Source organism: Drosophila guanche, unplaced genomic scaffold, assembly GCF_900245975.1.
Source record: "Drosophila guanche unplaced genomic scaffold, DGUA_6, whole genome shotgun sequence".
NCBI lineage: Eukaryota > Metazoa > Arthropoda > Insecta > Diptera > Drosophilidae > Drosophila > Drosophila guanche.
The window spans coordinates 1,885,837-1,898,567 of NW_022995755.1; the positions used below are offsets into that span (position 1 = coordinate 1,885,837).

General features: G+C 45.9%; 4 protein-coding genes across 5 annotated transcripts; 2 read left to right on the forward strand and 2 right to left on the reverse strand.

Moving 5' to 3' along the window:
- The first annotated feature begins 1,011 nt into the window (after nt 1–1,011).
- On the forward strand, nt 1,012–7,866 carry LOC117589759. Of its 2 annotated transcripts, none has more exons than XM_034281947.1 (10): nt 1,012–1,028; nt 4,811–5,118; nt 5,197–5,314; nt 5,381–6,052; nt 6,108–6,227; nt 6,289–6,408; nt 6,474–6,878; nt 6,939–7,070; nt 7,124–7,276; nt 7,395–7,866. In XM_034281947.1, the coding sequence occupies exons 2-10, from the start codon at nt 5,008–5,010 to the stop codon at nt 7,493–7,495; spliced, it is 1,932 nt and encodes a 643-aa protein (XP_034137838.1). In that variant the 5' UTR covers nt 1,012–1,028; nt 4,811–5,007; the 3' UTR covers nt 7,496–7,866. The 2 variants fall into 2 exon arrangements, with proteins under 2 accessions (XP_034137838.1, XP_034137837.1); XM_034281946.1 differs by lacking the exon at nt 1,012–1,028 and adding an exon at nt 3,933–4,059.
- A 724-nt stretch (nt 7,867–8,590) lies between these two features.
- On the forward strand, nt 8,591–9,318 carry LOC117589714. Its single transcript, XM_034281879.1, has 2 exons — nt 8,591–8,764; nt 8,829–9,318. Exons 1-2 carry the CDS (start codon nt 8,709–8,711, stop codon nt 9,220–9,222), a joined length of 450 nt encoding a protein of 149 aa, XP_034137770.1. The 5' UTR covers nt 8,591–8,708; the 3' UTR covers nt 9,223–9,318.
- LOC117589712 (probable cytochrome P450 304a1) lies at nt 9,213–11,385 on the reverse strand. Its single transcript, XM_034281876.1, has 4 exons — nt 11,236–11,385; nt 10,931–11,182; nt 9,692–10,548; nt 9,213–9,631 (listed from the first exon to the last, which is right to left on the reverse strand). The coding sequence occupies exons 1-4, from the start codon at nt 11,327–11,329 to the stop codon at nt 9,296–9,298; spliced, it is 1,539 nt and encodes a 512-aa protein (XP_034137767.1). The 5' UTR covers nt 11,330–11,385; the 3' UTR covers nt 9,213–9,295.
- Nucleotides 11,386–11,630: 245 nt separating this feature from the next.
- Nucleotides 11,631–12,656, reverse strand: LOC117589713 (kinetochore protein Spc25). The gene is made up of 3 exons (XM_034281877.1): nt 12,436–12,656; nt 12,160–12,376; nt 11,631–12,091 (listed from the first exon to the last, which is right to left on the reverse strand). Exons 1-3 carry the CDS (start codon nt 12,566–12,568, stop codon nt 11,740–11,742), a joined length of 702 nt encoding a protein of 233 aa, XP_034137768.1. The 5' UTR covers nt 12,569–12,656; the 3' UTR covers nt 11,631–11,739.
- Between the last annotated feature and the right edge of the window lie 75 nt (nt 12,657–12,731).

A 12,731-nucleotide genomic window follows, 5' to 3' on the forward strand; every position in this document is an offset into this window, starting at 1 on the left:
TGTGTCGGCCAGCAGTGTAACGGCGTGCGCGTAAAAAAATGATGCACTGATATTTGCGACTCTCCCAAAAACAAAACAAAAAACCCAACAAACAAATAGTGAACGAAAATGTAGTGCACATTAACACACGCATTAATCAGCTAAAACAGTTATTAAAGCTCAACAGAAAGTAACGTGAAATACGGACGCCCTGCATTGCCATCGAAATAGTTGTAAAAGTTAGTTAAAAATTTTGAAATACCGTTTTTGTTTTTGGGGCATTACATAATTACACTCTTTTGTGTTTATTTTTCTTTTTTTTTTAGTTTGGGAATAATTTAATGAGTATCGATTGTCGGGTGTCAGAGTGTGTCGGCTGTCGTTCGTCTCTCCGTGAATTATGTTGGAAAAGTGGAATAAAAACGTGTTTCCCGGCAGACAGACAGACAGGACGGACAGGACGGACGGGTCACGGAGGTCATCATATGCGGCGCGCCAACGCTTAACGTATTTCAATCCATTATATGCATAATAACCACGGGGATACACACATACACAGTGACTTACATATGTCTGTAGACACATTAATAGAACGTTCGTCATTTATTACATATCGAATGGGGGTCGTTCGCTCATCATCCAACTAACAAGTCCAATCGCATGTGTTCTCGAAATCCACTAATTTCGTTTTATTATTGGTTTTATTTGCCTTTGACTTCTATTTAGTTAAATGCATTAGTTGATTAAAGATCGATTTGATCCCAGATGCTAACCCTCTATTTGTGGAAAATTGTAATTATTTAAATCAGCAAATGAGAGAATGCCAGAAGACACTCCCAACAGTTTTGTGCTAATTCGGGCTAAATTAATAATTTAGTGCAAGTTTAAAAATAATAAAATCAATAAGCGAATAAAGCGGAAAAGTGCTACGAAAATATATATGTAAATATATAAGCTACAATTGGATGTTTGGATAACTGAAGACAGCAGCTAACTACCAGAGGGGGCCCACTGGGGCTGGTCCGTCCAGGAGCTGCTTTAAGCCAAATGTGAGTAGAGCTTTCAAGAGCGTCCTTGCACTTGTGCTAGATAAATCTATATGAATATATAAAATATATATATAAAATATATGTAATATATATTCTGAGGGGCAGCAACGCCTTTCACTACTCTTGCACCTGCCGGCTGCTCTTTTCATTTCATCGCGTGCGTGGCAAAGCATTTTTATTACCACAAAATGTCCTTTTACGTTATGTGTCTGAAAACAACAGAAAAAAAAGAACAACAAATGGGAACAGCCAGAAGAGTGACAATAAAAACAGCCAACGGGAAAATTGAAACGCGGCAAAGAGGAAATAAGTCGGAAAAGCTAAGAGAGAAATGGGACTACGCCGCGAACTTTACGGAATGCACTTTAAAAGCGATCTTTGAGAAGGAATAATTATAATATTACCCTCGTTCGAGTTCCATTTCATTCCCTTTCAACGCTTAGTATTTTCAATCAATTGGCTCCGAGGACATCCGATTGCTGTCCACATACGAATAATTCGATAAAATTGCTTTCAAGGCCGTCACTTGTCACACTTGCCGACGTTGTTGTAAAGAGCTATTTTTAACACATAATTTGTATTGAATTATAAATACAACACGATTAGTAATTTACAAAAGCCACAACGATGTCCTTCACTGACCACCCACTGACGACAGCTTTTGGGGACTGGACACTAGCACAACGGGGAGGTGTTCCCTCTAAGAATAACCCTGTTTTAATTTTACCTAATGCAACTATTCTAAGTACGTAAAACTATTCTAATCTATAAGCAAAAGTTTACTTGTAAGTAACAAATAAATTTGGGAATATTTCGGGCCGACAGCTTCCTTCAAAAGCAATTTAATGGCTTGGCTTGATACATGTTGAAAGGGCAATTCAATTAGACTCATATTTACACATTATTAACTATATATAGAAAAACAATTTTGTTACCTTAATGATAACCTGATTACGTTTATTAATAGCTGCTTGAAAAGGTGCTTAAAATGGTTCGAAAGGGAAGGTTTACTTTAGTTAAACCCTTTGTTGATTTTGATTCATTGAAAATCTTATTTTACCTGCTTACATTTGATTAAGTTGTTTTATGAAAGTGCTCTAAAGTGCTGTCCATTAACAATCGAATCTTTGCTGTTGTCTATGACAGTCATGGCTGTAACAAGTGAACTTAAATAAAAGATAAGTCTGTGAACTAGTGCAGGCTTCAGCCAAAAAAAGTACCACGACTTGTGGTAAGACTTTGTTTATACCGTGTAGATTGATCGTTTTTATGTCAGCCATGTGATATTTTTGATTCTAAGTTAATGCTGAAGTTTACTCTTATCCAGAAACCACAAAAAAATAAGTAAATAATTTGCAAATTTCAACGGCCAAATGGACTACTCTTAATGGGATCGGAATTATTTAAATCAATTTGTCTATTTGGATCAGAGTCTAAATCGGTGTGCTGCATGATCGAAATCTTATTTATTGACACGTACTTTTTCTCGTTTTATTTTGTCCATTTTGCAATGCACAAAAAATCGATATTAAATGCACAGTTTTTTCTATGACGAATCTCAATGAATGCCAATTAAATTGTGGCACAGCTCACTAACAATGAAGCAATTGCTCAACGAACAAATGGCAGACAGGACATTTGGAAAACTCAGCTAAAACTCAGCAGTTTCACTGTCTCGATTCACGACTCTGATGAATAATGACGAATAATATTTTTTTTGAATCTCTTAGATACAGAATATTGCTTATGGCATTCATCTAATAATTCCTTGGTCTTTTGTTATGAGTTTAAGTGTCTTATTGGAACCTGTTGAGCTTGAGTTTGCATTTAAAATTGATGCTCAATCGTCACTCGTTGAACTTCATTAAATTAGAGGTGAATGCGAATGGCATTAATGTTGTTACAAGTGGAATTATTGAATGTTAATTTTTGTATTTAAATGCAAATGCAAATGCTCGGTTTGTTGACTGTGAGATTTTAGCTTAATAAAACCCAAAATCCCCTTGGAAAAATATACCTCTAAAAAGATTCTTGTACACTTTGTACAATTGTGGTCAAATAATGCACTTATCACCATTCTGGTTAGCAATTAAATACAACTTAAAGGCTACATTTTGAGAACTATTCATAATTCTATAAAGCTTTAAGTAAAACTATTGAAGTTCAGTCCGGTACTTAATGCACTAATAACTTTCCAGTTTAAGCATTATCCTTTTAGTGCACAGAACTGTTGCTGTAATAAAACAATGGAAAGGCATTGAATTACACACATTTTAAATTCTAGACGAATAAAATGTCTATAAATAAAAATAATTGTAATAACATGGCATTTCCACGGGTATCAATCAAAGCTGAATGAATGAGTGAGTGAAAGGTGATTCATAGTTTATATGCCAGGCGATAATTCAACTTTATTCTTTCATTATTTTTTCTTTTCTCTGCTCGCAACAAATTTTCCCTCCGACTGAAACAAGCTTAATCGCTGTCAACTTTTTGCCGCCTCAGCATTATCAGTTTGAATCTTTTAAATAACACAAAAAAAAACACTCATTAAAGGCGGGTGGAACAGGTGTGCACAGCCAGGTGTTAGAGGCTGATAAGTGGTTGAGGTTTTTTCTATATCGCTACTGATACAGCGACAGGTGCTGAGAGGCACCGGCTATGGGGATAACTACTGTAAACCTGGCAACCGATTTGCAAAAACTCCAAATGGCAAAGGGAATGTAAGTGCGGGGGATTATCTGGGAAAACCAACGCCGCACGGCACAGGGCTCAGCTCACCCAATTGCCACCGGGTTAATCATTGATGTTTAAGTATTTTTATGACCACTGCCCCAGATAAGATTAACCGGAATCGAACACTCGGCACACAGAAGTGCCCAATCCCCAGGCAGAAATATTCAGTTGCCTTTTGGCCAGTTTTGCCAGCGGTTCGTGAAAATCAGTGGCCCAAAAAAAAGAGTGCAGAAAATGTCAAATCTCAAGTGGTTCCTGGCGCTCGGCGTCCTGTGTGTTGTGCTCCATCCACAAGGTAAACCGGGCTGAGAGACTCAAGCGGGCCAAGTACTTGCCACACAAATGTTTCGTGCAATTTCCGGTAATGGAATTAAAGCACCGATTAATTCGGGTGTGAGGCCGCAAACGGGGCCCCAAAATTGTTGTACAAATATCGACAAACGGCAAACGGCAAACGGCCAGTCATAACATTAAAGAACTCTGAAAGTAATTAATGCGAACACAATCAAGGTCAAGTGCCTCGTACTTTGCCCTCTCACACACAGAGCCTGTCTCACGAAAGGTCTTGCCATGGGCCAGAGGGCCTCAAGGTCGAGTCACTTCTCGGTCCTTTGAGAAATTGTTTTGCCGGCCACGGAAAATGGAAAATAAAGTGGCAAGGCGACGGGCCAAGTTCCAGCTCTCATCCTGCGCTTGACAATGTTTTGCATGGAAATTTTTCTATGCGGTCCGGAAGTCGTTGGCGTATACGTAATAAATTTGTAGCCGCGTTGCGTGCGGGTAGGAAGTTGCCAAGTTGCGGCTTTTATGTGGCTCATAATCAGCCACAAACAGCTAGATAAGTGGGCGTGGCAGGCGCTCAAAAGATTGACGAGTCTGCGGCTCAATCAATTAGCAATTGATTGTGGGAACCGCGAAGCCAAAGGATGAATAATTAAGACGGGTGTAAAGTAGGCCGTCGATAGGGCAAAGTTTTTGTTGGGGTTACGATGATTAAAAGCGTATTTACGTATAAACCCCCACTCATGATTGATTCGTTTTTGCAGGCGGCGGTGGCGCCTCGGCCGTTTTTTGGCCATGTGAAAGCGAGGCGGACTGCACAGCTGACGGCTCCAGCTGCGATTTGGGCAACGGCCAGTGTGAATGCCCCAACTTTGATGCGGTGCTGTCGGCGGACTTCACGCGATGCCTGACGACGTCACACATTGGTGACACATGCGACGAGACCGTTCAATGCAATCTTATGCCAACGGGAGCCAACTGTAAAGCCGGGGTCTGCGATTGCGCCGATGGCCATAACTATGTGCGTGGCAAGTGTAGGCCACTGAATGTACTCGGCGAGTCCTGTGATACGGTGAGTGATACAGTCTGAAAATCACGCCACATGCTTCTGCCATGTCCTTGCCACTTTTCTTTGGCTGTTTTTCGGCAGGACTTGGATTGCTATTTTGGCTACGATCGCGCATCGGTTAGCTGTCAGCAAAACGTTTGCGGCTGTGCAAATGGCTATTATAATAGATATGGAAACATATGTCGTCGCAAATCAATGGGTAAGTTGGCAAGTTGGGGAAGTGTTCTATGACCTTTCACCTTTCACCTTTCACCTTTCACCTTAGAAGAAAACGATGCCTGCGTCGTTAATGAGGACTGTGATGCACTGGGCGCCGCTGCCGAGTGCGTGGGTCTAATATGCACCTATGTGGATGAAATTGGCACAACAGCCGACCCCGGAGTGGGCACTACAGACAACACCAGCACCACGAACAACGACGACGACACCAGCACAACCCTCAACGACGACGACGACACAACCGAAGCAACCAACACAGAGACACCAACAGAGGAGCCCACGGCCGAGACCCCACTGTTTTTCCGGCGGCAGCTAACCAAGGCCTTTGTGCACGCTCCACCGCCACCAGTAGCCGCCCCCGCCGCCACCACCACACACGTCGATGCCGCCGCTCAGGTCTCCTTCCCGCTGACCAATGGCGAAACGGAGGCACTGCTCTCGCCACGCTCGCCACGCTCACACGAGATTGCCGTGCAGACGAGCATCGAGAAGTACGAGCTGCGCGATCTCAAGGAGCTGGGACGCAGCGTGAGGCATGTGGCCACAGCCACCGCCTCCACGAGCACGAGCAGCCGGAGTCGCAGTCGCAGTCGTCGCACCTCCAGCTACAATTATCGCCGCCATTTGCCCGCACTCTTCCGCTTCGATGATGAGGATATCAAGACGTACTCCACGTTGGGCTCCAGCCGGGATGATGAGGATGGCGAGGACAAGAAGTGTATGTTAATCTCCTGCTTGTTGTGGCTCCTGGCTAATGTTTAGTGTGCTTCCAGATGGCAGCAGCTGCACGGAAAATGGCAAGACCTGCACGGGTCTGCCCCACTCCATCTGCAGCAGCAAGGTGTGCCTGTGCCGGCAGGGCTACTACGCGCGAAATGGCAAATGTTTTGCGGGTGTGTAGCGTAGTATTTCCACTCCATTATTTGACATTAAACTGTTCCTGTTCCCCCACAGAGCTCGGCGAGATAGCAGAGAGCACGGACGAGTGCGAGTACGAGTTCGATGAGCTGTCCAAGTCCTGTGTATGCCAAAAGAATTACTTTTACGAGCACGATCTGCGCAGTTGCAGGAAGCGTAAGTGCCAGCGAGATTTATCCCAGACAAGCTCTTGTCCTACCTCCCCTTCCCTCTGCCCACAGCTATACAGTATCATCTCTCCTGCACATCGAACAGTCAGTGCAGTCCGTTTGGTGCCTCCTTTTGCCACCCGGACATACCCAGACGTTGCACCTGCGAGGAGTACGCTCTGTACGATGCGATCAAGCAGCTGTGCGAGTACAAGCAAGGCCTTGGGGGCGAATGTGATTCCAACGATGCCTGCCCCATCGATAATTCCGTGTGCTCCAATCGGCTGTGTGTCTGCGCGGACAATTACTTCGAGAAGGATGAAACCTGCGTGCGTGGCATTAATGCTGAATGCACCGAGGACGATGAGTGTATGCCGGACAATACGGCCTGCACGAGCAAGGACTCCGAGGAGCAGACACGCTCCTGTCAGTGCCGCAAGGGCTACGTACACTTTAAGGATCAGTGCCTCAAGGAAGGTGCGTATTGTATTGGCTAACTGCTAACCTGAGACTCATTTTGCTTGACTCCTTGCTTAGCTGAGGAACTCGAGGAGGAATGCATTGAGGATGAGCAGTGCAAGCCGCTGCTGGCCAGCTGCAGCACCGAGGGCAAGTGCGCCTGTTCCGATGAGCTGCACGAGAAGAATGGCATCTGTGAAGTAAAGCGAGGTAAAGGCTCCTACTCCACTCCCTATCGCTGGCTAATTAATGTTTTCCCTTAGAACTGGGTGAATCCTGCACGAAGGCCACCGAATGTCACGTGGAAAAGGATCCCGAGAATGTTGAATGCCGCAACTCTGTCTGCCAGTGCAAATTTGGTTTTCAAACAAACACCGAGCAGAAGCAATGCATACGCGTCATGCCCAATAAGAAAAGTGAGTCAAATCAGGAACATTTATGGCAAACTTTATACAAAAAACTTGCAACTTTGTGCTGACTTATTTGCACTTTTACTTGAATTTGTTGTCTAATATTTTCCTATCTCTTTCACAGATTCTTCCGGTAGACCCAGCGCTCTCAAAATCATCACCTTTATGCTGATAGGCTCCGCTTTCCTCATAACCAGTGCGGCCATTAAGCAGGCTTACTACTGACCAAGGACAGATCCCAGAAGGAACTTGCGAGCTGCTCCTTCTTCCGCTTGAATCGAAGGAAAGTTGTGGTGGCAGCTGCCAGTATTAGCCAATTCAACTGGCATGGATTGAGGTCCGTGGCCAATCATTGTAGTGTCCGTTAGTCTTTAAGCTGTTATTTAGGAGAATTCGAAGCAATAATTGGGGTACGAACGGTGGAACACTGGTGGAACTCTCGCGCTTATACCATACCCATACGTAGCATAAATACAAATAAACAATAACTACAAATTAGCCATAAGTTTCAAGTCTCAACAGACAGCTTTAACCAAATTGTAAAATACAAACACAATAAACTAAGGCCAATGGATAAGTTCTTGTTAAAAGCAGAACATTTAAAGCTGTTTATATATTTTTTACAGCCACAACGGAGTCCAAGAAGGTGTGAAAAAATGTATCCCTTGCCTGTCTTGAATTTAAAAGAGAATTATCAACCAGCCTAAAATACTCCTCCAGTTTCTGTGGACAGAAAGAACAGAAAGGGAGGATTATTACTGGCAAAATGGAATACATTTCTCCAAGAAGAACTCCAAGTGCACAGCTCAAAATCGTATCTTGGAAAGCCAACTATGTGGATCTTGTTACGCGTTTGAAGAGTTCAAATTGTGTTCAATTATTACCTGCACTTAAAACGCTTAGTCGGTAACTAAAGATCGGACATATTGCTTCTAAAAATTCAAAATATTCCAGGTACTGTTCTGTTCCCTAATCTCCAGTAATCCCTATTAGCAGTTTAGTTAGGGTACTTACATTGTCGTGGCAGTGCGACTCTGATTAATCTTATCAATTTTTGGCCGAAGCTACTGCTAGCTTGCTTTTTTTTTACAGATATTTAATTGATTGACACCTGGGCAACATTGACTCATTATCAGTTGCATTTGGTATTGGGTTTCGCGGCAAAGATAATCTTTATGTGCCAAGCAAAACTCAAGTTATTAAAATTTGTATGTCGAAGATCTAGATCCTATGGGGGGTGTGTGTGTGTGAGCGACGCTTTGTTGACGCAGACGAAAGTCTGTCGTGGGTAATCAAATGATGTTCCCATAGAGTTCAGAAATCAATTTCCATTCTAGCCAGCCTGTCGGCTGCCGTCAGATCGACTTGTTGTTTAATTCTAGACAACAATCAACAGAGATAACTGCTGATTTGTGCGGGTAAATTTATAGTCTCAAATATGTCGAATCCTTGCCCGGAACATGCCCACAACACGCATTCGAATATGAATACCATGTAAGTGGAGCTGCCAACGCCTCAGGGCTGCTTTCGGCTGAACGTTTCTCTCTCTCTCCCACAGTAGCAAATGCGCAGAGTCGGATGACAAAAAGTTGGCCATGTACGCGGCGATGAAGCGTTGCAGCTGCTGTGCCGAGAACCGAATGCTGCGCGACAAGCTCGAGGAACACGAGCAAACCATCTCTAAGCTCATGTCCTTCGTGGAGGCCATCATGAGCAAGCAGGAGCTGCGTACACTCGAACTGGCAACGCTGCTACAGAGCGTGGGCTTGGATGTGCAGGAGGAGGAAGTATCAAATGAGCCTCCGGAACAGAGCCAGGACGATGACGATGATAGTTTCGAGTTTTCAGACTTCGAGTTCGTGCAATGGGAGGCGCCGTGCACCTGCTCGCGCATGTCGGTGCCCATAACGCCATCGCAGCACTCCTCCGACTCGGAATTGGATTTCTATTGACTTAATTCACATATATTTACCACAACACCAAACATATGTTGCTACACCTAACATTTTCTTATCAAATAATATTCTACACACATCTGTGATCCTCCAGCTGCAACCAGAAATCGGGCGGATTGATGATTAGCCCATTATTGTTCTTGGACAAATCGGGCAACTGATCGCCGGGCGCCAGCACAAAGTTAAAGTTCTGGCACATCGCAGACGTCATGAGGAAGAGCATGTTGCGTGCAAAAGTCTCGCCTGCGCAGAGTCGCTTGCCAGCGCCAAAGGGAAAGGAAACGTCCAGCTTGAGGCAGAGTTCGCCCTGGTCGTCGAGAAAGCGTTCGGGACGAAACGCCTCCGGATCGGACCACACGCGAGCATCCGAGTGGTAGGCATACAGACTGGGCACCACAATGGTGTCCTAGAAGAGAGACAAAGCAAATTGCATTGAAGTATTTGGAGTAACAGCTGCTGCCCTTACCTTCGGTATGTGATAGCCCAGCAGCTCGGTATCCTCCATTGCCTTGTGCGGCACATCGGACGGCACCAGTGTCTCGATGCGCATGCCCTCGCGTATGGTCGCCTCCGTGTAGTGCATGCTCTTGCGATCTTCCAGCGTAGGCAGCCGGCCGCAACCCACAACCTCATCAATCTCTCGCTGTATGCGCTGCATCACCGCGGGATACAGCATCAGGTATTGGATGAGCAGCGACAACTGCACACCGACAGCGGTGAAGGCTGGAATGGAAAAGTCGAGCAGGCCCATGATGAATTGCTCGCGATTGAAGCCATAGCCCGGACAGCACTTCATTTCGTTGATGTAGAGATCCATGAAGTTGCGCTCGCTACCCTCCTCGTAGCTCTCGATGTGGCGATCGACGATCTCCGCGAAGAACTCGCGCATGAACTGATTCGATTCGTTGAGCTTATTGTAGCCACTCCACTCGGGCCACACGTGTCGTATCCAAGGCATAATGCTCAGCAGTCGGCCATAGTCATCGGCGTGACGCTGGAACTGCATGCCCATCTGTACGAGGCGCACCAGCCCGGCCATTTCCGCACGCGTCTGCCGCTCGTTGTAGACAATGTGGAAGTGACAGTTCACCGAGAAGGGATTGAAGAGCAGCGGCAGTTGCACTCTGTAGCCGCCTGGCTTCACCAGCACCTGCTCGTGTGGGTACTTGGGTCCGTTGCGTATCATGTCCAGCATGTCTGTGATTTGCTCCTTGATGACCAACTCCAGTTCGTCAAAGCGGCGACCAAAGCCAAAGTCTCGCAGATAGCGGAGTATAAAGCGACGCTGCTCCTTCCAGAGTGCACCCTCCTGGAAGAATATGCCTGCAGGGGCAAGAATATTGATTATATTATGTACTCCTAATAGTGCTACGCAACAAGATGAATATATCCCTTTCTAGCGGCTTGGCTCTGTGTGTGTGGTGAATAAGTCATTGGTCCTGCCCACAGCGAAGAACAGCACCATGCAAGTAAATTCACCTTGGTATAAGGGAGGTTCACTTCTTCGCTGGTTTCATGGTTTAAAAATAAACTACTCAAACTCCTATTTATACTTTCCATGTTCAACTTGCGCCGCGCAATAAACCTTTTCCATTGGAATGATAAGCGAATCTTTTCGCAATTAATAAGCAATTGACCCCGTTATATTTGTTTTCAAGTGGATTCAGTCTTATCAGCACTCGCACAGGATTGATTGAAATCTTACCGCGAACTTCATCACCGGGGTCACGCATGGCCGCAAGGAAGATGTTGGGACGTCCATCGAAAACCTGATTATTGAGCACCTCGCGCACACCCTCACCGCTGTGCACCACGGCCACGGGATGCTTGCCGACGTGCAGGCCAATAATGTCCGACTTGTACCAGCGCGTCAGCGTGAGTGCCGCCTTGTGCAGATACTTGTAGTTGAGCAGCAGCAGGAAGAGATAGCTGCCAAAGAAGGGGATACGCGGCGGACCTGGGTGCAAAAAATCTTTTACAATTAGCTCCCTGGAGGATTGTCGGACTAACCCGGCGGAAAGCCAACACTCCGACCGACGGCATAGCGGTAGGAGAGATATAGGAACGCTCCGGTGCAGATCGTCAAGAGTAGTTCGGTCAGCATTCTGCTGGTTGCTTGCTTGCTTGGACACCGACTGAACCTGTAAAATCTGCCGTTGCGTTTTTGTAGGTTCCCCGCTCGCCTGATAATCCGCACAAACACACACAAGGGCGTGTTGGAGCAATTAAAACCATGCCCATTTATGTGTGTATGTGTGTGTTTGTATGTGCATAGATCGCACGCCGCGTGTGTGTGTGTGTGTGTGTGCACTTATTGGTTGATGTTGTATGCCGATTCGATCTGCGCTTTCTGTGGAGGACTTTGGAATTTTCTCATTTGCGTATAACTTAAGACGAGTTATATATTATTATTAATTAAAATTTAATGATAAGCGGGGGAACACTGTCACTGTGGAGCAGCAGCGGGGAGGCATACTGTCACTGTGGAGTATCAGCAGCAGCAGCAGCGGCATATCATGAGTCGCCATTCGTCGGCGAGGTGAGATCAATCTCAATTATAGATGTCGGCACAACATTATTGCACCTCGACGTCGCCTTTGCTATCGTTCTGTCATTAGCGCATGGGGTAACTGGAGCGGGCACTTCCTGATCCGATAGGAGCTGCCGCCACTTGCTGGCATTGTCACTGCGCGTGTGCAGACACCGCCACAGCGTGTGCAGGCCGTTGGTGTCGTTGCCATCCAGGTCAAAGGGTATCCACTTGGCGTCGCCATCTGCGGACCGCATCACTGTAATCCCTTTAAGACGCGCAGGCAGTTCCTTGTGGTTGATGTACGTGCCCGTTGCCTGCTTGAGCGTGTGCGTGCTGCCAAAATAACAAAAAAATTGGTTGTTGAGGTCAACTATTAACAGGGGGTCGGGCCGGAAACAAACCATTCCATTAGCTCGTTGCTGCGCTGCTTGGCCTCTGTCTTGTGTCGCAAGAGCTGCGCCTGCATGTCCGCATTGTGCTGCCGCGTCGCCTCCAGCTGCCGACTCAATGACTCGCCCAAGGCGTAGCGCCGGTCCAGTTCCTGGCCGCGCTCCATCAACGTTTTTCGCAGCTTGCCAAAGTCCCGATGCTGCCGTTCGATGGCCTCCTTGGCGCCGACTGTAAAAATGCATTGACTGTACTGCTGCTATGGGTTAAATGCTGGCGGGGGCACTCACGGAGATTGCTGTGGAATCTGGAGCTTCGCTTGCTGATGTTCGCCTCTCGGTTTTGCAGTCGAATTTCGTTGTTGAAGATTTGCTTGAGCCGCCTGTGATAGTCGGATGGGTCCACATCGCTCATGTCGGTCATGGCTGGCTTATTGTTTATTCTTTTAAAATGGAGCGGCGCCGTTTATTTGTATTTTCCAGGCGTTTGTTTTGCTTGGGACGCTTCGATATGTCGGAATATCGATACTTCCACGGAAAAAGGGGATGCCAGACCGTTATAAAAAGTAACTAATGCAGTCGATGTT

Excerpts from the sequence above, each read along its gene's own strand:
- LOC117589714 (XM_034281879.1), top strand. The coding sequence starts at position 8,709 with ATGTCGAATCCTTGCCCGGAACATGCCCACAACACGCATTCGAATATG. Across the intron at positions 8,765-8,828 it reads CATTCGAATATGAATACCAT|TAGCAAATGCGCAGAGTCGG; the intron begins GTAAGTGGAGCT and ends TCTCTCCCACAG.
- LOC117589712 (XM_034281876.1), bottom strand. The coding sequence starts at position 11,329 with ATGCTGACCGAACTACTCTTGACGATCTGCACCGGAGCGTTCCTATAT. Across the intron at positions 11,183-11,235 it reads GAGTGTTGGCTTTCCGCCGG|GTCCGCCGCGTATCCCCTTC; the intron begins GTTAGTCCGACA and ends TTTTGCACCCAG. Across the intron at positions 9,632-9,691 it reads TGGGCTATCACATACCGAAG|GACACCATTGTGGTGCCCAG; the intron begins GTAAGGGCAGCA and ends TCTCTCTTCTAG.
- LOC117589759 (XM_034281946.1), top strand. The coding sequence starts at position 3,999 with ATGTCAAATCTCAAGTGGTTCCTGGCGCTCGGCGTCCTGTGTGTTGTG. Across the intron at positions 6,879-6,938 it reads GGATCAGTGCCTCAAGGAAG|CTGAGGAACTCGAGGAGGAA; the intron begins GTGCGTATTGTA and ends CTCCTTGCTTAG. Across the intron at positions 7,071-7,123 it reads CATCTGTGAAGTAAAGCGAG|AACTGGGTGAATCCTGCACG; the intron begins GTAAAGGCTCCT and ends GTTTTCCCTTAG.
- LOC117589713 (XM_034281877.1), bottom strand. The coding sequence starts at position 12,568 with ATGACCGACATGAGCGATGTGGACCCATCCGACTATCACAGGCGGCTC. Across the intron at positions 12,377-12,435 it reads CAGATTCCACAGCAATCTCC|TCGGCGCCAAGGAGGCCATC; the intron begins GTGAGTGCCCCC and ends GCATTTTTACAG. Across the intron at positions 12,092-12,159 it reads AGCAACGAGCTAATGGAATG|CACGCACACGCTCAAGCAGG; the intron begins GTTTGTTTCCGG and ends TTATTTTGGCAG.